The 25,785-nt window shown below is 40.6% G+C and overlaps 1 protein-coding gene and 1 pseudogene across 1 annotated transcript in view; both read left to right on the top strand.

Moving 5' to 3' along the window:
- The first annotated feature begins 8,522 nt into the window (after positions 1-8,522).
- Positions 8,523-25,785, top strand: part of CTTNBP2NL (CTTNBP2 N-terminal like) — a 66,635-nt gene continuing 49,372 nt past the window's right edge. Inside the window, exons 1-2 of the mRNA XM_033435337.2 lie at positions 8,523-8,675; positions 23,491-23,598. Of these exons, the coding sequence (XP_033291228.2) occupies positions 8,538-8,675; positions 23,491-23,598 (246 nt within the window). The 5' untranslated portion in view covers positions 8,523-8,537. The remainder of the gene's footprint in view (positions 8,676-23,490; positions 23,599-25,785) is intronic.
- The window catches only part of LOC101288775 (26S proteasome regulatory subunit 4-like), a 35,629-nt pseudogene continuing 33,332 nt past the window's right edge, over positions 23,489-25,785 (top strand).

The raw sequence follows: 25,785 nt of genomic DNA, 5'->3' as shown, positions 1-25,785 counted from the left end.
GATTCTGGAGAGAGAAGCAGGAACCAAATAATGAGGGCTTTGTGAATAGGGTTATCCTAAGACCCCTGAAAAGTTTTAATGGGGAGGAAGGGTTGTGACATGATTGGATTGTGTTTTCTTAAGATCTACTCAGCCTGCTCTGTGGAGGATGGAATGGAGGGGACAAGAAGAAGGCTAGAAGACCACTTAGAAGGCTGCCACTGCCCTGGAGAAACAAGGTAATGGGCAGACCAAGGTGGTGATGGAGGTAGAAATAGAAGTTACGGAGTTGAGGTATTCAGGAGGTGAAATTGACAGGTCTGGGTGATAGAGTGGTGGCAAGGAGAAAAAGCATCAATAAGTCTCCCATTATCTCGCTTCCTCTTTACTACAATCCTGTGAAACACATTATTATTTTCTCAATTTATGATAAGGGATTTGAAACTCATAGTAGTTAATGACATGCCCGGGTCACACAGCTAGTAGGTCTGGCTCTCAAGTTACTCCCTTTCCATGATGCTACACAGGAGTCAACAAGCTGTCCCTTGTGAAAGATTCCACTCCTTTTTGTGCCTCTGAAAGCTACACCTAGTCAATACCTCGAGCATTTGTACTTCACCCTCAACATTCCCTGTTTGCTTATGCAATAGCATAATAAATAAAATATTATCACAGAAGCTGATGCAGTTTGAGTCAGTTGACCTCCAAGGACAGTACAAATAGATTCCCCTGTTGGAGAAAGTATCTTCATGGGCTTATCTGGCTATGAAGAGTGAGGGTCCCCGGAGAGAACTGAGATGAGAAAAGTTTGGCAATAAGGAATTCAATCGCTCAGGATGACAAAGAGGAATTTTGCAGCAGGTACCATGGCCATCATTGTAACCTTAGCACCTGGCACACAAGAGCCAGTGTGTATTTTTGTTGAAACTCTGGAGGTAGGGCCCAGCAATCTGTGATTTATCAAGACCTTCAGGTGATTCTGACACACCCTCAAATCTGAAAACCTCAAATCTTTAAAAACCTTTTTAACACTGCCCATACCATACCAGGACCCCAAATCCTCAGTGAACAGCTGTTATACACAACAGTCTTTTGTTAGTAATGCTTTGTGCCCAAGCATTACAATTACAAAGACCAGCCATTCCTGAGTTTCTGACAATGACCAGCAGCAAGGCAAGTCCACGCCAAGGCAGAGTTGGGGCCAAGTTACAGAAGCAGCTGCAGCTCGAGCGGTCCCAAGAGCAAATGTGAGACAAACCCTCAAATATGTAGTAAACATTCACTATTTGCTTCCCAAATATCCATCCTCATTTTTTTTCGGTAATAAATGAATGAATGAATGAATGAATTTTCATCTGTGGTTATAGCTTTTCCCCACACTTAATGCATAGCTCTAGATAGAGCACATGACCTAGATCTAGCCAATCAAAGCAGCACATGCCTTGGCCACAATGATTGAGTTCAGGGTTGAACACACAGTCTAAGGCAGAGCCAAGAAGACAGAGTGGGATTTTTCTCAGACGTCTGGGAAAAAGAGAGGTTCTCCTTCCTATTGAATATGACTGGATATGATGCCGGAACTCCTATGTTTATTGCCAGTTGAGGAAGAAAGCATGTCTGAAAACAGGACCAACTCTACAAAAGTAGAGTTGAAAAATACAGAGAGAGCAACCTGGTGCTGGTAACATTTTTGAGAAGCCAGTTCAAGCCTCATCTCAGGGCAGTCTACTCCTGGACTTTTTTATTGCATGAGCCAATAAAAACTAGCTTCAGCTAGTTTGGATGGAGTTTTCTGTCCTTTACATCTGGAGGAGTCCTGAATTTGATGTAGTACAGTGGGTTGAGTTATTTTATTTGGATATTGTGGCTACAGAAAGCAGGAGAACTTGGGTCAACCAGTTACACAAATCTACCTCCCCTCAAGACTATGAATACCCTGGAGTCTGGAACTGTGTGTTATTTCTTGGGGTAATGATAATAGACACTCAATGATTGTTTTAGAAATAAAGCGGGGGACGAGAGGAAGGCAGGGTGGCAGAAAGAAAAGGGGACGAGAAATGTATAGATTTCTCCCAATGGTGCAGGAACCCTCAGTCTCCCGGTCACTCTGCTCAGGGTAGACTAGACCCTGCAGGGGACCAGCAGAAGCCATGAAGCAGTAAATGAGGGCATAGAAGCTTCTGGCATCAGGGTCCTCCAAAGGGCCACTTACCAGGAAATTGCCTAGAAATGATGGCGCAGCCATAACTGGGTCATTACTTTCCCTACAAATATTTCTCCCTTTTGTGAGCAGCAAGGACCCATTCAGCCCACTGTGTGGTGCCTCAGCTGAAGTAACAGACCAGAGGGAATGTGTAATGGGCTTTCATCAGATTGAAACCATACGGCAGCCTGGCCAAGCCGAAGCTCTGTCTCTGGCCGTAGCACAGAAATTATTTACTGCTTAATGTCAGGCCATGTGTGAGGAAGAAGAGGGAATAGAAGGGGAAAGGAAAGAAGACCAGCCTTCCGGCTAGCTTCAGCCTTTCTGGCAAGGCTACTCAGCCCAGAGCTTTGTCTGAAGAGAGAGACAGAAGGGTATCTGGCTCCAGACTTTTAGGGAAGAAGGCTGCTGGGGCAGAGAAGGAACAGGAAGAGAGACAGAAAAGGGAGGGGTTGGAAGAGAGGGAAAAAGTTAACCTTTAATGAAATAAGTCAATTTACAAATAAAAAACAGTAGTCAACTGATAGCTTCCCCGCCCCCATGGGCCTGAACGAACACTTGGAAATAACAAACATAACATCAGTTCATCAACTCATCATCTGGTGTGTGTTTTTCAATTATAATTGAATAATTTCAAAGGTTAGAATGAAAATGAAAACTTGAGACTCATCCAAAGGGACATAGAGTATTCTTCCAGGGACCTATGACTAATCTGTATTTTGGGGAGAGAGGAGGAGTTTAAAATGACCCAAATCCTTGGGAACTTTGCTGGGTGATTTGGGAACTCCATGATTTTTCTCATCTACTTCCAGGAATTTTCTACCTCGGCTAGACTGTACCCCACTTACCTTTCCTTTTTGTCCCTCAGTGAGATTTGTGTACCCCATCCTGGCCCACCAACTTCAGGGGAGCATGTGTATTCCACGCAGGATGAGGGAGACAGGACTCAGGGTCCTCTGGGTGCTCTCCCCAAGGACCCTAACAGCAATATTGTTGGGCAGTTCCCAGGGTGCTGCCCTGTTATGCATTTCCCCAAGCAAACTGTCCCAGGATCCCATGGCCTTCAGCCTTGGTTTTTTCATTGCCATTGTATCTCAGGAGCCTATCTTTGGATCTGAAGATCCAAAACACCACATGGCCTTAGTTTCCTGGTCCTGGGGAAGGGCTGCCAGGCAATGCTAGTAATGGCAAGAACAGTGAATCACACAGTCCTAGGCTCAGTCCACCTCTACCACCCACAGCTCCATGAGGCAGTGGTGGAATGGAAACAGAGACAGAAAGACCTACCTCTTTGATCTCAGGCAAGCTTCTCAGTTACCCCTGTCTTAAACTAGCTAAACCTCAGTGATCTCATCAGTAAAATGGAGGTTATCGTAATTATTTTAAAGATTTGCTAGGAGGATGAAAAGAAATACTGTGCCTGGTGTGAAGCAGGCACTAAATAACTGGTTGATGTCATTATCATTGTTACTATTATGTGACCTTTGGCAAGACACTTAACCTCTCTGAACCTGCTTTCTAATGTGAAAAACTAGAAGTAATAAGAATTATCTCTTAGGATGATCGCAAGAATTATATATGTAAAGGAATGTATAGATTATATATGTAAGAATTACAAGGGCAACACATGTAATATATGTAAAGCACCTGGCACAGTGCCTGATACATAGTGGACACGCAATGTTAGATTTCTTTCCCTTTCCTTCCCAACCTTCCTCTGTGAAATCCAGGAGAAGAGTTTCCCGGCTCCCTCATGGTCAAGCTGGCCCCAACACTTAGCTAAAAACCAGAAGAATCTGTCCCTGAAGGTGGTTTTTCCGAACTTCTGGTCCTTGGAGCACCCTACCTGCTGCGCTCTCAGCCCACACCCTTAAAAGAAAATACTGTCTGGGGAGAGGCCTCCGCGGAACGCGCGGGGACGGCCAAGAGGGAAGCTGACAGCTGCAGGACTCGTCGCTGAGCACTAGGGGGAGCAATACGATCGAGAACACAGTGAGGGCCACGCCCAGAAATCTCAACTTCCCCTGTGCCCCAGTCGCCCAGGTCGGGCTGATCCAAGCTAGAAGAGAACCTTAAGGACTACTCAGAAAGGCCTTTGTGGGAGCAAATAATGAGAGAAAATGTAGGGAGCCACGGAGAGCACACTGTCCTTCCCACTTCAGCCTGGTCCCGGCCTCGAGAGCTCTCTGCCGCTGCTAGACTGCAACCGCAGGATCCCCTCCTGGAGGAGCCAGGTGGGGGCTTGAGGAACAAGAGGTAAGGGAGCCAGGCCAGGTCACTTTTCCCAGTCACTCCAACTTTTACATCTAGCCCACCCAGCATCTTAGTAAGTCTCAGTGGGTCACAGCTAGAAGGAGTCCTATAGAGCCCCAGATAGCTCAACCCTTAGATGTTCAGCTGGAGGGCAAGGACCCAGAGAGGAGGAAGAGTTTGAGCAAGATCTCCCAGGTAGTTTATCGTCACCCCTCATAGGGTTTATCAAATACTTTCACGTCCATTATCTCGCTTGGATATTCACAACCACCTGGAGGAACGATTATTGCATTTTACAAATGAGGAAACTGAGGTTCAGGTAAGTGTCCATAGCTCTCCTCTTCCCTACTAAGTTTTCATTGCCACCCACTGTTCCCTTCTCTCTTGCTTTCCCCAGGAAGATTGCTACCCAGCTCCATGTATTACATAAATCAAAATTTTAAAGATTTATTGCATTCCCCATCTTCCTAACCCATCTAGTATGATGGAGAGATGACAGAGCATAGTAATTGTGAGGGTGGACTTTGGAGTCAGACCTGAGTGAATATATTCCATCTTCATCACTTATGAATTCCATGACTATGGACTTCTTTGTACCTCAATTTCCTCATCTGCAAAATGGGAGTATTCACATCTATCTCCTGGAATTCTCTTAAGGGTTAACTCAGATGTACTGTGAAGCAATTTCATAGTGCCTGGCATATAGTAAAGGCTTGAGAAATGCTTCTAGCATATATAATCATCATACAATTATAGAACTGAAATGATCTTTAGGAATTAGTTCACTACTTTCATGCCATTACCAATGAAGCTAAACGGAGTTAAGTGGGGGTATTACTGTGCGAAGTAGTTTTGCATACTGGTTTGAATGGTTCTCATCCCCACCCCCCAGAATCCATGTCCATCTGGAACCTCAGAATGTGAACTTTTTTGGAAATGGGATCTTTGCAGATGTAATGAGTTAAGATAAGGTCATACTAGATTAAGATGAGTTCTAAATCAAATATGACTGCTGTCCTTATAAGAAGAGGAGAGGGGGCTTCCCTGGTGGCACAGTGGTTGAGAGTCCGCTTGCCGATGCAAGGGACACGGGTTTGTGCCCCAGTCCAGGAAGATCCCACATGCCGTGGAGCAGCTGGGCCCGTGAGCCATGGCCGCTGAGCCTGCGCGTCCGGAGCCTGTGCTCCTCAACAGGAGAGGCCACAACAGTGAGAGGCCCGCATATCGCAGGGAAAAAAAAAAAATTGAAGAGGACAGGACATATAGAGACATCAAGTCACAGAGGAAAGAAAGCCATGTGAAGACAGAGGCAGAGACTAGGGCGATTCAGCTACAAGCCAAGGAATGCCAAGGTTTGCCAGGAACCCCCATAAACTAGGAGAGCAGTTTAAATGCCATAAACCCACCCCTACCAACACCCCTCACCCAGGAACCGACCTTGTCAACACCCTGATTTCAGACTCCTGGCCTCCTGACTGAAAGAGAATACATTTCTGTTGTTTTAAGCCACGCAGTTTGTGGTAATTTGTTACAGCAGCCCTAGGAAACTAGAGTTTGTGACAGAGGGAGACCTCCAGCAGAACTCGCAGTTTTTTGTTTTTTCTTCCAGTCTAGCCCTCTTTTACTCCATCATTGCCTCCCCAAACCAGCAATAAACATTTACGGTAGACCTACCTAGGAAGTTTACTTATTTGGAGAAAAATTAACACACACTATAATCTTTAGCACTTCTTACTAAATTGTTACCTGACACACAGTAGGCATTTAATAAACACTTACTGGCAAGTTGATAAAATAATAGATATAAAAATGGTATGTTGTGTTATACAAATTTAAGAAATTAGTACAAACCCACTTTCTACCTCTGTGTATGTACATCAGTGTGCCAGACTCTAAATTAATTTACACATTTTATGTATTTGAAGAATCACAAAACTTCAGGTTCACAAGCCCTGCCCATGCACTAGCTCCTGGGGTGATGAATTAAAAAGAGAGTAATCTGAATACCCTCAGGACTCAATCCTAGATGGTGGGGATGATCTCATTCTTGCTGGGTCCTCCCACACTCACTGAGGAATGGACAAGTGGGAGCTCAGGGAATCAGGGGAGCTGCCGGTTGCTGTAAAGGAAGAAAGCACCAGGTCAGCCTGGGAGTAGAATGGGTGGTGGTGGGTTAACAAAGGGAAGGAGGGGAGGAGGGATGAGCTGATTCACTGGGACAACTCTTAGAGTGACTCAGAAGCCAGCAGAAAATAGCCTGTTCTCCCACGTCTGCCTCATTGTCGGGCAATGAGGCACTTCCTCATTGCACACCCGTAAGGCAGGGCAAAAGGGAGGAGGAGGAAACGGAATTTTTCAAATTCATGGGCCTAGTCCAGCACTTAAACTCTGTGTTTTTAACCATTTCAGACATTTGTTTCAAGTGACGTCAGTATTTGTTGAGCACCTACTATGTGCCTGGCCCTTCATCTCGCCTTTCAGATCATCAGTCTCCTGAACACAGGGAATGATGTCTTTCTGAAGTTCTGTATTTCCTATTTGTTACTTCAGAAGCACTTGGGCTGCTGTTGAGCACCTCAGTACAGTCTTCTTGTCCTTCATATATAGAGATGAACTTCTCCAGCCAGCAGTCAATAGGGGGAGGCATGGAGCTTGTTTCGGTCTCTAATGCTGGATTTACAGTCATCCAGGCCCACTCTGGACCAGCTCTCCTTGTGAGAGCCAAGTGTATGGTGAGCAGAATATAGCACAGGTTTGAAATCACACATCTTGTTGGAAGTTCTTTATTTACCATTTACTAGCTCTATGGCTTTACTTGATTTCTCTGAATCTCTATCTTCTCATCTGTAAAATGGGCACCAATGATGTCTATCTTACAGGTTAGGAAAGATTTTTCATTTGGTAGTGAAGATTAAATCATTATATGAAAGTACCTGGCACAGTGATGACATTAATACCGGGTTACTTCCTTCAAACATATCAATGATTGCAGACTGACCACATCCTTCCACCAGACCGTAAACTGCATGAGGACAGGGCTGAATCTGTCCTGAGATAGTCTGCCTAGGTGAGTACTAGGCCCCTAGTACTGTCTTGCTTAATAAGAATTGTTAATATTAGAAATAATATATTAAAATTAATTTACATTATTTATGCATTATAAATATTTAATTGTAAGTATTTATTATATTATATTAAAAACAATGTGGTTATTATTCTCTTAACCAGTTGAATCAATCTGTGAACTGGAAAGGATCCAGAAATCTTGACCTAAGGAAGGGGTGCATCCTCTCCCTTTTCTGCGTTATTTGGTGCTGGTAAGGCTTGCTGCGACCACCAGCAAGATCTGCATTCCTGTGTTCACGAGGGACAGGCATGCCTTGCATCCTCTACTGTCCTGTGTCCCAGCGTCACTGCAAACCTGACCCCACAGTATAATGGGGCCAAGGACACAAAAAAGTCCCCTCATTTGTAAAACATAACGTAGAAAACCATGACACACGAATTTTATTCATTCGACTTCTACCTGGAAGGCAGGTCTGGCTGGGTTTGGGCTACCCGGTGTCCCCGCTCCAGGGGCTCCAGAGCTACTATTCTCTTCCAAATGTAATGTGGAAAGAGAAGGGGGGGCGTCTCCGGGTTTTTTATCTTTGCGCCCTTGTTTCTAGCACAGGCTTCGTACGAGAAAAGAAAGAAGGCAAGCCACGTTACCAGGTTTTCAACAACCGGTTTTCTAAAGCAGACCCAAAGCGCACTTCATTTATTAACATTTTGGATGAAATGAAACGTTAATGTGCCTGATCAATCAGGGCACCCGAAACCCGCCGTTCCTAAGCTGCCCGTACCATGAGGGTAAACACGAAGCACTCGCCACCGTCCGGTCCAGAAATAGCTTTGAAGGTGGAAAGTTGCAGAAGCCTGGCAGTGAGGGTCGTAAGCCCACCCCCTAGCCCGGGCCGGAGGACTACGCTTCCTCCCGGAAGTGACGCGAGCTCAATCCCAGCTAGGCTCTCCCCAAACAAAAGGGATCTTGGGGCCCCGGGAGGAGCCTAAAAGACATTGGAGAAGCCCCTCCTCCAGCCGGAGCGGATTGGTGTCGGGGATGGAGAGGCGAGAAGGAGATTGGCCCTGCCGAATGCCAGGGCCCTCGCCAGGCGGTCGAGGGGCGGGGCCTCGGGGGGCTGTGGATGGAGCGGGTGGCGGAGGCGGCCGGGAGCAGATCCCCGAGCGCTGGGAAAAGGTAGGAGCCGCTGGCGCCCGGGCTTGGCGGCGGCTGGGAGGCCGGGTTCTCGAGAGAAAATCAGGGGTAGGACCACCGGTGTCCTCCCGCAGCCGTCCCAACTGCTGCTCGCGCCCATCCCCTGAGGGGGCGGAGCCGTCTCCTCTACCTCCCGGTATTCCCTGAGGAGGCGGCTCCTCAACCTTCGAGGGTGCTCGCAGCGACTTATTGCCCCCCGTCAACCCCAGCTCCCCAGAAGGGGCTGCCCTCCTGACACCCTCCGTTTAGAGGGCCCCCTCGCCCAGCCCGTCAATCTTGGGAGAAGGCGTACGGGTTCCCATTCTGTAGACTGCTGTCCCCACCCCCATTTGTCTGGCCGCCCCCGGGAGGCCAGACATCCCTTCCTACACCTGTCCTGCTCGCTAGGGTGGGACCAGAGCTAGTTTCATCCGTAAGATAAAAATCAGTGTTTTCAAAAAAAAAAAAAAGATGGGGCGATGCAAAAATCAGAGACCCGACCTAGACTGCCAGCTCCACGGACGAAACGGCCTTCCCCCACTTGGGTTCTTCCCATCCCCCATTCTCTGATCCTCAGCCTTCCGCCTGAAGCCCCTAGGATCCTCTTTTCTCCTGTGGGGCATCGAGGGCTCACCTGCTTCGGGATCTTTTTAGTCTCTGGAGGAAGGAGAAATAGTAACCTTCCCCGCCCCCCTTTGTACCTTTATTCCTTGAGGGAGAACCCAACCTCTAAGGGTTTTTTTAGGTTTGAGTTGCGTTTCAATTTGCTTTCCACCCTGTTTCTTCCCTGAAAACTGGATGAAAAACCACCCTTTGGTATTTCATAGTGTGGTGGGCGTGTTGGATATCTACAGAGTTGGTCTTGTGTGGGTAGGAATGCAGTGTATATTGTTGGACTGTCAGTGAATAACAGCCTGCTTTCAAGTGAAACAGTACAGATAAGTAAATAAAGAGCTTTAGATTAGGAATGAGTATCTCCTAGTCTCGGGTAGGCTGGTCTGTTGCTCAGGGAGACTGCAGTTAACCTGGAAGGTATAGTTCTGTTGAAACAAAAGGCAGGAAGTGTTTGAAGAAAATTCAGGTTCAGTGGTCTAGGTTTATGATTAATCTGGTCCGGTGGCGTTTGGTTACTCTCTAGCCCCTATTTTATGGTGGGTTTTTCCCTCCAGGTGAAACTGATATATATATATATATATATATATATATATATATATATATATAAATATAATGTTGTTGATTGGTTTTACAAGACCACTATCATCTACCAAAATTCAGGGGATGAAAATTAAAAGCACATTTCAAATCTCAGCGATAAGGATAAATAAAAGCAAGGTAAACTGCAGCTATTCACACACATGTGACTACCAGAGAGTGTCCCTATAGTGTGCTAAAAAGGCCTTCATTTCAGCAGGTGCAAAATATTGATACTTTTGGCCTAATGTTAATGCCATTGAATCCCTAGTAATCATCTATTGCTAGCACTTTCATATATTAAATTTGCCGTATTTTTTTTAGCATTGTTTCTTTTGCTTTCGGTCTGAAGTCTTACTACTGTTATTTATAGCCAAAGATAATAACCATGGGATGCAAGGAGTTGGAATCATGGGGGCAATTATAACAGCTGTCTTTTACCTTCCTGATTAGAGTCTCTGAAGGTAGACTTTCTGAAGGTAATTAATTTTGAATAGTTAGGTTTGAAGTTTTCCGAGCCAGTCTCAGTGCTCACAGATCTGCTCAGTGATTGTTTCCAGATCTCCGATAAAAAGGCACAAAGAAGAAACTGTGGAGGGTCTCTCCAGCAAACACAAAGTGTACTGCGATAGGTGGATAAGGGCCCCTAGCAATAGCAGCAGAAAAGAACTAAAAGCAGAACAGGAATTCCCAAAAAGATATATCTTATTACATGAGCAGAGAACAGAAAATAAACTGAGGTAAGAGACTAAGGAAACCAAAGTCGTGGTGATTGCCAGGGCCTTAATGAGCAGAGAGGAAAAAGCAAATAATGCTCTTTGATTACTTGGCACAATAAGCAGGATCTGTTTGATACACATTTGGGTCTTGGAAATCTTTGCTTTAACTTTTTCAACACCTGTTTGGTTATGTCAGATGAAGAAAAACATTTGTATGCAGAGATTTTTTTTAAGGTATATTTGTAATCTGCCTCATTAAATTATAAATTCTTTGAGAAAGATATTAGCATGTTTTGTTTCATCTTTGTACCTTTCACAATGCCTAGTATATAGTTTGACTTCATGAGCGTTTGTTGAACTTAGTTTGAAGCTGACCCCTTCGGGTAGACTAGAAAGATAATTTACTGATAAGATGTGGCACATCTTGTTAGTATAAACAGTCCATAAAGAATTTAATATTAAATATTCTTCCTCGTTAGCATTTAAACAAAGGTGAAGAATTAGTGTCTGATTTTAGTTATTGGTTGGTTTTATTTTAAATATTTCAATATATAGCTAAGATGCCTAAGTAGGGGAAAACAAAGCTTGTATATGTCATGATCTCAGACATCTGATACAAGGATTTTTAGGCCACTGAATTGGTGTTTAGTGGCATAATACAAGAAGCAGAGATTTATTTCTAGAGGAAGTTTGTCCAGTCTGTGGTGGTTGACCCCAGGAATAGCTTGTCAGCCTGTTACTAAAGGCCATTTTTTCTTATTTCCTGGATGTTTGCTGATAATAACTAAAAATCAAATCTTCGTAGTTTTAGTTCAAAGCATTTCAGTGAGAACGTGGCTTATTTATGGTGAGGCTCTAAAGTGTGCTGATTTACAGCACAGACTTTAAAGGCAGACCTGAGTTCAAATCCCTGCTCTTTTGCTGTATGACCCAGGGAAATGGCAGTTTTTTATCTTCACCATATCTCAGTTTCCTCAGCTGTGACTTAAAAATGACTTTCAGAGATTTTTTTTAAAAGATTACATGAACATGACATATAGGAAGCACTCAGTAATTGGTAGGTATTATTGCCATTATTATTAGCACTTTGCATGTGAGTTAAAGAATTTAATCTTAAATATTCTTTTACTCCTTTAGCATTTAAACAAATGAGAAGAATTAGTGTCTGAGTTTAGTTATTGGTTGGTTTTGTTTTAAATATTTGAATATATAGCTAAGCTTCCTAATTAGAGGGAAACAAAGCTTGTATATGCCGTGATCTCAGACATCCGACAGAAGAGTTTTTAGGGCAGCCCACGTGTCTTACGGTTGTGTGTGTTTCATAATTTTGTCATGTACCTTATCTTCCTTAAACTCTTTGGCCCTGGAAAAGGAAAGGCAAGGGATTCAACCATCTGATGTCTTCTCTCTGAATTGTCAGTTGTTTCACTCCACAGTGTCTTAAGTACCTTCACCCCAGTGTCATATAAATGGTTTCGTGGATACCGTGATTATGGTGCAGGGTTGTACCTTCTGTGAGATTTAAGGGATTTTCAATGGTAATTTTGATTGACAGTGATTTTTGCCTTTTGAACAACTCTTCTACTACCCCCAAAGTAAGGAGCAAGCATAAGAACAACTCAAATGGGTGAGAAGAAACTATGGATAGGGAAGTTAAGAGTGGAGGTGGGGGAGTGGAGGACAGGGGTTTGTGGGCTGAGGAAAACAGGACTACAAGCAGGCATCGAAGTAAAGAATGTAGTAATATGGTTTCTCCCTGCCGACTATTTCCAAACTCTGTATTTCAGGTCCAAAGCCAGAGCTTCCACTCTAAATGTGTGCTTTGCTGCTAAATGAATCGTTTCTGCCTTTTGGAGCCACAAAGAATGTAATCCTTAATTGTTACTGAGTTTAAAGAATATAATCCTTAACTGTTACTGAGTTCAAATAGAAGCTAGGAAGGAAAATAGGAGAGCACAGGACGACGGGGTTTGCAGACAAAAAAGATTCCTGACCCTGAGCCTTGGGAGCATCTGCATGGATCCTTTGTACAGAGCTGGTGGGGAAGGAGAGGCTGCAGTGTTCTCTGGGTCTGCTTGCCTAGAAAGGTGAGCCAGGGAGGAAGGAGGGCAGAGGGAGAAGCAAGCAGGGATGAGTTGTTTTAATGAGAAATAAGATCTATAAATTATAACAGAGAGGAGAATGAACTGATGGGTAAGTTGTAGAAAAAAGGAGCACTAAGTTTGGGGGTTTTTGAAGGAAGGTGTTCCCCATTCCTTGGTGTCTGCTAAGTAGTCCTTTCTGTTGTAGTGGGTCGAACAGGAGTGAGAACAGAAACAATCTGGTTCTTAACTGGTTTAATATTTGACGGTACAAACAAGATCTGGTCTAGTCCTATGTATCAGCTTCTTCTTATTGCCTCTTGTTCTTAAATTCAAGACACGGAAGAAATTTTCGGAAAAGGCTCCACCCCTAAAGACTTCTCTGCTTCTAAACCTTTAGCCTTCACCACACTCACTGAGTCTGAACACGTTCTTCTTGGGGGTCTAGTTACTTCTCATTCAGCATGTCTCGCATCACAGTCATTATTTCCCCCCCAAAACCCGTTCCTTTTCTAACATCCCTGTTTCTGTTAATGGCATCATCATTATAGTCACCCAGCCTTAGAAACCTCAGCTGATCTGGGATTATTTCCCCTCTTAACCTCCTTAAAAAAACCAGTACCAAGTTACTATACATTCTTTATAAAGTCTCTTGCATCGGTCTTTTTTTTTTTTTCCTATTCTTACTGCCACCATCCTAGTTCACACACTTTAACCTCATACCTGTACTGTTAAAGTTTTCTCCCAACTGCTTTTTCTGCTTCCAGTTTCTCTTCAGTCAAATCAACTCTGTATGTCAAGCTTTAACCTTCCTGAAACTATATTTTTATTGTGAGATTCACCTAGTTAAAAATGTTGAGTGGCTTCTTATTTCCCAGAAGATAAAGTCCAGTTTTGTACACTGTAATTCAAGGTACTGCACTGTACATTTCTTTCCGGCCAGCATGTTTTGATTACCCCTTTGAACCAGAGACTGCTGGGTGCTAAGTTTATCAAGCTGAATAAGACAGAGTATTTGTCTAGAAGAGCAGAATCTTATGAGACAAAAGACAGCTATGTAGAGAGATGAATTGATGTAATAGAATGTGATAACTGCTCTTGGGTTATGAATAAGATACATATCCATTATGCATTTAATATGATTTCAAAATAGCTGTGATATTTTTAGAAAACGCGTTTATCAGTATTATGAGTTAAAATTGTAACTTGATTAAAAGCTGTAGAAATTCAGTGGAAGCAAAAGCAATCTTTTCACTTATATCCTAAAGTCACAAAAAGCCACTCTAGGCAGAAGATTGTCCTTTTTCTTTCCCAAGTAGTGTGCAGATAACCATTGGTCTGAATAAGTGTTGTGTGTGTTCCTAAGCTGCCTTTCCCAGGAACTGGCCAGGCCATCTCCTTCTTGGAGCAGATCAACCTACCAGGTTAGAAGCAGTAAACTTGTTTTGATTTCTAAATTAGACACATGAGTGGTAGAAAGTGAGAACTCATTGGAAAAAGGAAAACTTCATTATCCTTATAGATGAAACCAAATATATGCTCTCCAGGGATGAGAAATGAGAGAACTGACCAGTCACTAACTCATTTAAACCATTCAGTATCCTGTTAGAGTATGTATTGTCATCCGCATTTTATAGATGAAGAACTGAAAGCTCAAAGGTTACGTGGATCAAGGAAGTATGAAGTGGTAGAGCCAGGATGCAAACTTAGGTCTGTAGGGCTCCAAAGTCCAAGCACTTGCCACTGCAACACACTGCCTCCCAGAAGAGTTACTGTCCCCAAAAACCTTGGAGCAAAAACAATTGCTAGGTCTGTTGGTCATTTTCAACTGATATCAAATTGTTAAACTTTTTAAAAAATCAGTGGTCTGATTTAGAAGACAGAAGTTAAAAGGCAAAACAACATCATCAGTTACAATATTCTGTTACAGGTTTTTGTGAAATTTTTTTACAGTTCAGGGAGAGTCAGGTTATGGGCATAGCTAAAACACAGATACCTTGACTGTATTACAGTTCATCCTCCACACCATATGCTCTGTTTCTTCCTGGTTTGAAATCCTGATGGAGTCAACGACTTCATCCAGCATTAAGGTTGAATATTTGAAGGGTTCTTGTATTCCAGGCTGCCTGTAGAATTGAGGCCCATGAATCATTTTACTGGAAATAAAATCAATCTACATATTATTGTTCCCTCATTGTGGTATTTTACAAATCATGGTGACATTATTTCAGAAAAGCAGAAATTTAGGGGAATGATGAACAGATAGATGATATAGACAGATATACGTATTTCAATGAAATCATGTTATAATTTCATTGAAATAAATAAAGCCACTGACACATATACCTGAAATGGTAAATACTGCTGGTAATTTTCTGATATTAGAAGACATATTTTTAATTTTAATGAAAAAATGTGTTAATGTAAAAACTATTCTTCATTTTCATTAACGTACATTCCAGTAGCTTAACTAATGTAGCTCTTCTGGTTTGGTCTTGTCTCAGATGAGAATACTTGAAAAGGTGTAAACAGATATCTAGGTAGACAGACCTGTTTTTAATAGCATTGTGCCAGATGTCCTCATTTTGGGGGAGAGATGTTTGAATGCTTGTTTATGGGCATGAGGCCACTTCCTTCCTTTCTTCAGGATGTATATAAATGTTGTTGGCAACATGTAGAAGAGACAATGATAGAAACAGATGTACACACGTAGTAAGAGAGACGGACATTCACACATACACATAGATACACTAGAGATGTATGAGGCTTAAAACAGAGCTAACCAAAACAAAACCCTGATATCCATCATGGTGTCCCAGAAAGTGGATTAGACTGGATCTTAATAATTTTACTATTTAACTATAATCTTCAGTAATTCACTTAACAACTCTGGCCTCAGTTTTCATCTGTAAAATGAGAGTGCTAAATTAGATTATTTCTGAGGTCCCTTCCAGCTCTGTGAATCACATTTTAGCTGATAAAATGAGAAAATCTGATGGGAACAGTGGTTACCAAGTAGCAGTGGTTTCTAAGGAAGCCTCTGGAATCAAATTACTTAGGTTCAAATTCTATTTCTGCCACATACTAGATGTGAGACTTTAAGTTATTTAGCCTTTGTACCTCAGTTTTCCCATCTGCATAAAATGGGGATGATGATGATGATGAACTTGTTGATAATGGTTATAGCATCTATCACCTAAGGTTGTAAGGACAGAATTAATACATGTCAAGTACTTAGAACACTGCCTGGAACATGTTTATGTTTAGCTCAAAAAGTATGTATCTTTTTTATTATTGCTATTAAGGCTTGAATTCTTCTTAGAAAACTACTCTAGAAAACTCTGAGGAAAAAAATAATCAAATAAAAGTAAAACTCTGAGGAAGTGGTGATTAACATTGGTAAGCTCAATTATATTACTAATTTCTGTACTAAGTATAAATCTAGAATATCTGGTATCCTAGAATCAGCTTTGAGTAGATTACTGAAAGCATTTTAAGTGTTGATCTTAAAGAATAATCAGCTTTATTACAGAACTGGTTTCTTGAGGCCTCCTTCAAAATCCATATTGACAGTATTGGATAAACAAGCACCTCAATCCTTTAGCACTGTTGTAATTTCTTTGTAAGTGCATTATTCATGTTATATTTCAGGATCCTGAAATTTACAATCTCCAAAACTGTTTCAAAACCATTCTGTTTTATATAATCCTATACATAGTGTTGCTGGAAAAAGCAGACTGATAAGACAAAGCAGGGCATTCTTTGTTCAGGCACTCTCATGGTAAGGGGAAGGCTTTGATCTAGTTGCTGTAATAGTCTTTAAAAGTAGTGAACGGTTAGCATGTTGTATTAGTTTGCTAGAGCTGCCATAACAAGTACCACAGACTGGGTGGCTTAAACAACAGAAATTTATTTTCTCACAATCCTGGAGGCTAGAAGTCAGAAATCAATGTGTCAGCAGGATTGGTTTCTTCTGAGGCCTCTCTCTTTGGCTTGTTAAATGACCATCTTCTCCCTGTGTCTTCACATGGTCTCTCCCTGTCCCGCGTTTTTGTCCAACTTCCTCTTCTTATAAGGACACCAGGCATATTAGATTAGGGACTACCCTAATGACCTCTTTTTTTTTTTTTCTTTTTTTGGCTGCACCACACAACATGCAGAATCTTAGTTCCCTGGCCAGGGGTCGAACCCATGCCCCCCCACAGTGGAACCGCAGAGTCTTAACCACTGGACCACCAGGGAATCCCATGACCTCATTTTTTAAAAATTAATTAATTTATTTATTTGTGGCTGCATTGGGTCTTCATTGCTGCACGCGGGCTTTCTCTAGTTGCAGCAAGTGGGGACTACTCTTTGTTGCGGTGCGCGGGCTTCTCATTGTGGTGGCTTCTCGTGTTGTGAAGCACAGGCTCTAGGTGTTGGGCTTCAGTAGTTGTGGCTCGCAGGCTCTAGAGCACAGGCTCAGTAGTTGTGGCGCACGGGCTTAGTTGCTCCGCGGCATGTGGGATCTTCCCAGACCAGGACTCGTCCCGTGTCCCTTGCATTGGCAGGTGGATTCTTAACCACTGCGCCACCAGGGAAATCCCCCATGACCTCATTTTTCACTTAATTACCTCTTTAAAGACCCTGTCTTCAAATACAGTCACATTATGGGGGTACTGGGGATTAGGACTTCAATGTATAATTTTGGGGTTAGAGGACACAATTTAGCCCATAACACGTTGTAACACATAGACACATAAGAATACAAATACTCAGATAATATCTTTTACCTTCAACTGAAAGAAGATTGATTTGACATTTGTAGTAAAGCTTTTATTGCATAGTATTGTAGAATTCAGTAAAAAGGTTTGTTTTTCTGTCTTGGTTTTAGAATCTGTAAATAATAATAGAAACAGCTCTCTTTAGTAAACGTACAAAAGATCTGCTTTCGTGATCAGAAAATTTATTTTCTGATAATATTTTGACATGTTTTTCTTTACTAACCTAATCCTAAAATGCCAAAAGTGGAATGAGAGGTACAATTTGGAATGTTGTCATTCTCTTACCCCCAAACGCATAAATAACCTTTATGAAAAACCAAAAGTGCCAGAGGGTGGGAAGGCTTAAATCTTGAGATAGTCAAGGTAATGTGTCAACACCTTCCGCCCTCAGATAGGAGGTTGCTTTGGATACATTTTTTTAAAAATAGCTGTGCACTTTTGTCCATTTTAGATTTGGTATTTATAAATGTGACGTGTTTATTTTTTTAAATTTCATATATACTGGATTTTTAAGGAAGTACATTATCTAATGGAAAGCTGTCAAAACAGCCACTTTGTATGTCAGTGTTGACTCTTTGAATTTTTAGAATTAACTGGCCTCCCAAATTTTGGTTTTGTGTATATGTACTGGAAAGAGTCTTTACATAATTGGAGCAAGTTTGCTTTACATCCGTGCTAATACCTAATCACTGATACTAAAAACTTACTGAATGGCCTGAATCTTAGTCAGTTGTAGCCCAAGTATAAATTTCTTTAATCTGATATCTGAGTATATAGTAAAGAAGTGATTTTTATCCAGTTTTGCAAGAGTGGTCTCCTGGGTAAAATAACTGATTTCTTTTTTTTTTTTTTTTTTTTTTTTGGTGCTAGCCAAATGGATTTTTAAAAAAAGATTTATGTAGGTTTTTTTGAGGTGCTTCTATGTTCAGAAATATCTGAGATTCACCTTAAAAATGTTTTTTCTCTTTCTTGTCCCACATCACCCACCACATAGAAATAAAGCCTTCAGTTCCACATAAAGACATACAGAAACCCAGATACTAGATAGACAAACATCTACGTGTACTCCACCCTGCCCTGCCTTACTCCTTACATAGCTGTAGAAACTGGGGTGTTTCTTTTTCTGCCACCCAATCTCCATGTGGTAAAAAGGCAACAATGCCTGCTATCAAAGAATGAGTTCCAGAGCAAAAGCTGAGACTTCCTCAAGAAGGAAGAGGCACAACCAGAACCAGAATGAGTGGATGTTGGGTCAAGGGAAAAGGCTAGAATAAAATGAACAGAGCCCAAGCCAGAGCAGCATACCTCCATGGCAAAATGAGCACTGTTGTTCAGGAGGTGCAGAGCCAGTGTCCTCGATACCCATAATTCTTGTGGCTGTTGGCACATGGAAGTTCATACAGAAGAGATTCATGGACTTCCCTGGTGGTGCAGTGGGACACGGGTTCAAGCCCTGGTCCGGGAAGATCCCACATGCCGCGGAGCAACTAAGCCCGTGCGCCACAGCTACCGAGCCTGCCCTCCAGATCCCGTGAGCCACAACTACTGAGCTCACACGCCACAACTACTGAAGCCCGCACGCCTAGAGCCCGAGCTCCACAAGAGAAGCCACCGCGATGAGAAGCCCGCGCATCACAACGAAGAGTAGCCCCCGCTGGCCGCAACTAGAGAAAACCCGCACAGCAATGAAGACCCAATGCAGCCATAAATAAATAAATAAATGTATTTTTTAAAAAAAGAGAGATTCATGCTCTCCTGGCTGTTGGCCCTGACTTGGTGGGAAGTAGCATGTGAATAGACCATATTGTAAGCTGGGCAAACTCATGTTTGAAATCATTTATTAATAACTTAAAAACAAGTTTTATACTTAGTCTATAAATAGGCTCAGTTTTCCAGGGTATTAAAATATGTGTAACTTTTTATTATATACGTTTATATTTTTTTTAATTGAGAAAACTATAAAGCTTAATATAGCTACAGCTAGCTGTACCACAGTGTATGATAATATATACAGACAACTTGTCCACAGGTGGTTTTTATTTCAAATTTATAGACTGTAGCATTCCTTAGGCAGAAATATCTACATCTAAACTCTAAGGAAAGTTGGGTCTTGGAGAGATTCTGCCGGAATGAGTGAGCTGAGCATCTGGTTGAAACGATCTTGTCTTTCACAGTTACTTAATGGACAATGACAAGTAACAGCTCATTTAGAAAATAAGTGGAGAATGAGTCTATAGACTACAATATGACGTGCCAGAAATCTGGCAGTCATATTTCTGATAATGAATATGGAGTTAGAAACAGCCTTTTTCTGAAAATCTTAGACCATATAATTTATATATTGGCAGAAATTGGAGTCGAATGGACTTGGTACTTTAAATACCTTAAATACAAGACAAAATTTATGTTTTATCAAATAAAAATTAGGGCCTATCTTTTTTTTTAAGTTTGCAGGGTCTAATACACTATTAGAAAAACATAAACCAAAAATTACATATAATTCAACATTTAATATTTGAAAATAAATGGGAAAAAGTAGAATCTGGGATGAGTAATAAGCCCTACAAAGTTGAGGTGGTGACAGATTGATTTGTTTGTTTATTGATTGGCAAGAGATGAGGGGATGAGAATTTTCCTTACACGAATTTGGCAGTTTGAAAAGTTCAGTTGTAATTATGTTATTTTTTTTTATCTGAGTGCATGGTGCATAAGTCATGGTGTTTCGAGCAAATAGGCTTTTATCAATTCAGGGAGAGAAAGTCAGTTTCTTCTGGTGACATTCATAAAATAGTTCTTGAAATGACAGTGAAAAGATTTTGAAAGACCTCACCTTCCCTAATTATGATTGCAAAAGGGAAGTCAGATTCCTGATATTTTTGCTATATTACTCAGCTTCAACTTGAAGAAGTGGCTATTTTCTTCTTTCTTGTCTGTATCAACCAACAGCTGTCAGGCTTCATCAGCTATAATGACAGTTGACATTCTTGGGATTTACCAATTGTTTAGAGTATGGTCACATAGACAATAAATTTCTTATTATTTTGCAGCATTGGACATTTTTCCACCATGCTGACGACATTTTAAATATATTTGTCAATTTTCCCAAATTTTAACTGAAGAAAACCTTAAGAATTTATACTTGAGGACTAAAGTGTGACTGCCAGTTATCAGGTCAGTATCACTCCCATCCCCATCCCCACCCTCATACCACCCCCAGGAATATCACTGCCATACTAAAACATAATGCAGTTTTACTATCGTTCATTTATATTTCAGACAAAAAGTTCTGCAATGTGTTGTGTGTTAAAATTAGATTCAAATGTAAAGGGCAGCAAAGAACTAAATTTTAATATTTATAAAGAATGGTTATAGGAATATGTGAAAACAGACCTCTCGGGTTTGAATTACACAGCTGTGGCCCTTTTTTTCCCTCCTGTGTTGTATTTGTATTATATTTATTTCATGTAGACACCAAGCTAAATAAGTTGATACATTAGCAAAATGTTCCAGATTTTAAAATTTGTGTGCAGAAGTTATTTACAAGTGTAGAGGTAACACGAATATTGATCTTTATGCCATTCACAAAGAATAGAATTTTTTCTTGCCTAGGCTAGACAGTTTTATAATTAAAGTGACTTAAGATTGTTTCAATTTCACTCTTTTATGAGGATGTATATTTGTCACAACAGATCAAAAACTGATTTAGGTACAATCTGTTTTAGTTCTTTGTATATTTACCTGTAATTTTTATTTAATTGATTTCTCTAACAAGTGATTCTTGATTTTCACTCATGAAAGCTTAGAATGGAACCATGAAAGACTTTAGAGACTATCTAGTCTGTTTTATTTTACCTGTGAGGAAACTCAATGCCAGAGCAACTAGGTAATTTTTTTTTCTCAAAGCCATATAGCTGTTTAGTAGCAGAGCTGAGACTAAAATTCTATGCTCTTCACTCCCGGTCTACTATATTTTATTATATCACACTGCATCTTTAAGCCACAGTTTTTAGATTTCTAAATGAGAATATTTAAGGAGTATAAAGATATTGAAGGAAAAAAAAGTAATATGTGTAAACACTATCATTTTTAGCTCTATTCCTAGTTGATCTACTCAGTGCAGTTGGTATTTATGGAGCGCCTTTACCAAGTGCCCATTATTCTGCTTAATATCAGGGGAGGGGTGAAAAAAGGAATAAAATGATAGGATTTTTTCTCGGCCTTACGATCTCCTTGAGAGAGATTAAAACATGAAACCATCAGGAATTGGGGGAAGGGTTTCATCTAAGAAACCGGTGTGACTCAAATGCTAGTTTAAATTCCTCATCATTATTCACTCCAGGATGCTATCATCCTTCTTCATTTGTGGTTCCCAACTACAAAAGGGCAGCCAAAGTCACTTATTTCTGAAGTAATTGATCTTGGCTGCCCCCAATGTTGGTAATGCCTTTCTTGGAATTCTTTTGGAAAGTGAGAGAGGATAGTAGTTCTTAATAATTAAACCACTGATCAGCTTCTATCAGGAACTTGGCAAGATGTTTTATATTTATTAACTCAATCTTTACAACAGTCCTATGAGTTAGATATCATCATTTCACTTTCACAGGTAAGAAAACTGAGAATCAGAAAACTTGCCCAGTCACACAACTAGGAAGATGTTGACCTGGCATCTATCTGACTGCAAAGCCATGTGTTTTTTCCAGCATACCATCTTATGTTAAGTGTAGCTTTATTAGGTTTGTTGTTTTTTTGTTTTTTTAATTTTTTTTTAGCTCTTGTTTTTAAAGTAACTGTTGTGAGGGCTCTCTAATACTGAAGTGAGAATGTGAGAATCGCTTACTAGTCGCTGACCCTCACCAGTTAGAAAGTTAGCAGTTAGAGCTGAAGTTACATTAAACATGTTTTACCATGTGGCAAAAGATTTGTACAGTGTGTTCTGGAGCAACATCTAACAACACAGTGAAGCATGCATTTTCTACACGCTCTCATTCGCTTAAAGGCAGTAGCTCTGGAAGGAATCAATGCCTCTTTTGTGTGCCTCCTAAAATTTAATGTGCTCATAGGAGTTGGGAGTTGCTGGAGGGTGTGTGAACTAGTCATGTTGTGATTCACTTTAAAAAAAAAAAAACTGTATGAGAGTGGCAATTTAGAAGTAAAGAGTGGGAGAGGGAAAATAGTACTTGCTGTACTTTAGAAGTTATGAAATGTATCTTACCATACACAATGGTCAGAAGATCCTTCCAAGATTGTACGCCTTCTAGCTTCTATCTATGTGTGGTTTGTGAGAAATTAATCTTATGGAAAGGACTGAGTTTGTGCCATGTAATTTGCCATTTAACATATTTTAAAAGATGCAAGATTTCATAGAAATGTGAACTTGTTAAGTCAAATAAATTCAGTTTATAGTAGCCTGGCCAATTAAGATGTTTAAACAATATATTTTAAGCAGTCATTTAAAAGTACATTTGTACATGGTTGCATTTAAGTCTTATTTTACTATATGAAATATAAATATTGTGATAGATGTTCTCTGTGAAAGTAGACAATTTAAAAGAAAAATTTCTCCCATACTCCCACCAAACATTATCTTTGCTCAAATTCATTTCAGCCAGTTTCAAAGGGATCCCACAATGTTTTATATACAGTTTTGGAATTTAGTTATCTAAAACTGGGATATCTTTTCGTGGTCAAACAATTTTTCATTGAAATAGTATTCATTGTAACAAAATTTTACCTGAACTTCTAGTGAACAAAATTAGTGATTAATTCTTTCTGAGACCTTCTAGGATGTTTGTATGTATGCCTGGAGGAAAAATGATGAAAATTTGATCTTTGTGAATGGTGATGAAATCAATAATTAAAATGAATTTTATTTTCTGTTACTGCTCAGTTTATGATTAACTCAGAAAGTTCTTATTTTTCCATTTAATTATAACCATTTCCTTTCTTAAAGTATTTTCTACTCTAATTGTTGCTCTTTTCTCATCTGTCTCACTTTATTTTTTCTTTAATAGTATCAAATTAACTCTGTCTTCTGAAGATTGTCTGATTATTGTCCTTGTTTTAGGCTTTCAGGATGAATCTGGAAAAACTCAGCAAGACAGAACTCCTAACACTATTCAGTATTCTTGAAGGAGAGCTTGAAGCAAGGGACCTTGTTATAGAAGCTTTAAAGGTATGTTTAAAAAAAAAAGAGAGAGAGAGAGTGGTCATCATATATTTGAAAGCCATATCATTGGTTAACTAGGATATTTCTATAGCTCCAGTTGAAGTTGAGAGGCCTGGGTATATATATCAATACTTGCTATAGCAGCCACCTGTATGGTATGATTTGGGGACACTGATGAAGCCTTTCTGCCTCCACGTAGTTCCTTTAGTCTCTCTACCTGATGTCTAGACTTTGAACTTCATTCTTTAGCTTAGTAGCGTTAGCTGTTTCTGAATGCCAACCCCTTGAGAACTTGATGAGACCTGTTTCCTAAAAAATCTATATACACACATATACCATAATTCAGGATATAATATCTGATAGATCAAGGACCCCATTAAGACAGTGAATAGATTCCCTAGATCCCAGATTATAAATCCTTGCTTTTTTTTCAGTATTTGATATCTGTTAAAATACACGGGGCTGGGGGGTGGTAGATGACAACTCTACTTTCCACTCAATTTTGCTGTGAACCCAAAACTACTCTAAAAAAGTCTACATAAAAAAAAAAAAGATCAAGAGGGCATAACTCCTTTAAAGGGTCTTGAATCTTTTACACCTTGGTAAGGACGTTTCCCAATCTGTCTTGAAATCAGATTTGGAGAGGGGAAGAAAAGAGCTTAAGGCTATCTGTGTGAGTAGTAGGAAGATGATACCCCCATAGGTGAGGAGAAATGGCCAAAGAAGATGAGACTTGGGCATGCTGAAGAAAGCATAGTCTCTGCCGAAAACTATTGCTTTTTTGTTTTCCCTTAGAGCTTTGTAATGTGTGATACGGAGTATTTCTCCGGAGTGCATGAGGCAGTTCCCTTCTGGTATGGGGGTAGAGTCTGACTTATTTTCCTTTTCCCATTTACTTCAGTCTTGTTTTGCATGGTGTCCCTGGGGATCATCTGTTTATGGCTTTGACACATGTCTAGTCACATGATAAAGTTCATTGCCCGAGTCTTTGCCTGTCGTGCCACTAAGCATGACTGTGTGACCTTGGTAAAGTCATTCAGTCTGTCTGAAACAAAGCTTCCTTGTCTGTATTAAAAAGAAATGATTAATAACTAGTATTTCTGTGTAACATCATAATTTGCATGGCATTACAAATACTCCAACAGTGTAGGATTCATTTCTTCTTCTCCCTTTATTTATATTTTCTGAGTACATATCATGTACCCCATATCCAAGGAACCGTCAGTAGTAGCTAATCGTTTGAATTGATGTCTCTAGTATGCCCTCAACAGTGCCTGACTTTTCAATGACTCCCCTGCCAACATATATTACATAAAAATGTTCCCTCTGCTTGGTGACTCATTTCTGCCACATCCACCGGTCTTCCCCTTTTGTCACTATTGGGGATTTCTCATCCTTTCCCTGTACGTCCCTGAAAACTATTCTATTTCTCATAACCCCATCCCACTATTACCAGTAGTCCTAACCTGATTAAACCCAGGACACCCTCCCATTTATTTTCACATGTTTATCTGATCGATCAAGAGAAAAGAAAAAGAAGGATTGAGGAAAGTTTGAGTTCATTCCTAATCCTCACTCCTAATGCCTGTTGTTTTTCCTACTTCCTTCCCTTCTTCTCATCTGAGACCTCTGGCTCTCCTCTCCACAGGAATTATCAGCCTAGACCTGGAAGAGTTCCACTGCCCAGGCTGAACTAGAAAGTGCATTGTTCGTGTCCTTTTAGAGCTCAGAAAGCATTTTCCAGGAGCAGCATTATTATAAATAGCAATCCGATTTTAGAAAACTACAATAGCTTGGCAGCGTGTGTTAAAAAAATAGACTCACCTGAGGATCTGTCCCTGTTTACACTGGGACTCCAGGAAGAAGTTTCCTATAAATATCGCAGTTGACTTATACAAAAACTTCTGGGCCTCAACCCTCTCATAATTGGGGTAGGGGTTGGGGAATGGCTGCCTGTAACAGAAAAATTAGAGGATGACCTTATTCTTCTCTTTGCTTTTTAGCTTTAGAAATGATACAAACCTGTGGAGCTTTATGTTTGTTTTATTGAGCATATAGATGCTCAATAAATAGTTGTTGAACAGATGAAATATATGCCATTGTTTTAAAAGATTGCCATAATATTTCAAAATGAATGTTGTGAATTATTAAATTTTACAGCCTGCCTTATGTGTGCTTAAACAGACTGCCTTC

The sequence above is a fragment of the Orcinus orca genome, chromosome 1, assembly GCF_937001465.1.
Source record: "Orcinus orca chromosome 1, mOrcOrc1.1, whole genome shotgun sequence".
Classification (NCBI taxonomy): domain Eukaryota; kingdom Metazoa; phylum Chordata; class Mammalia; order Artiodactyla; family Delphinidae; genus Orcinus; species Orcinus orca.
This window is presented reverse-complemented; position numbering and strand designations above follow the sequence as displayed.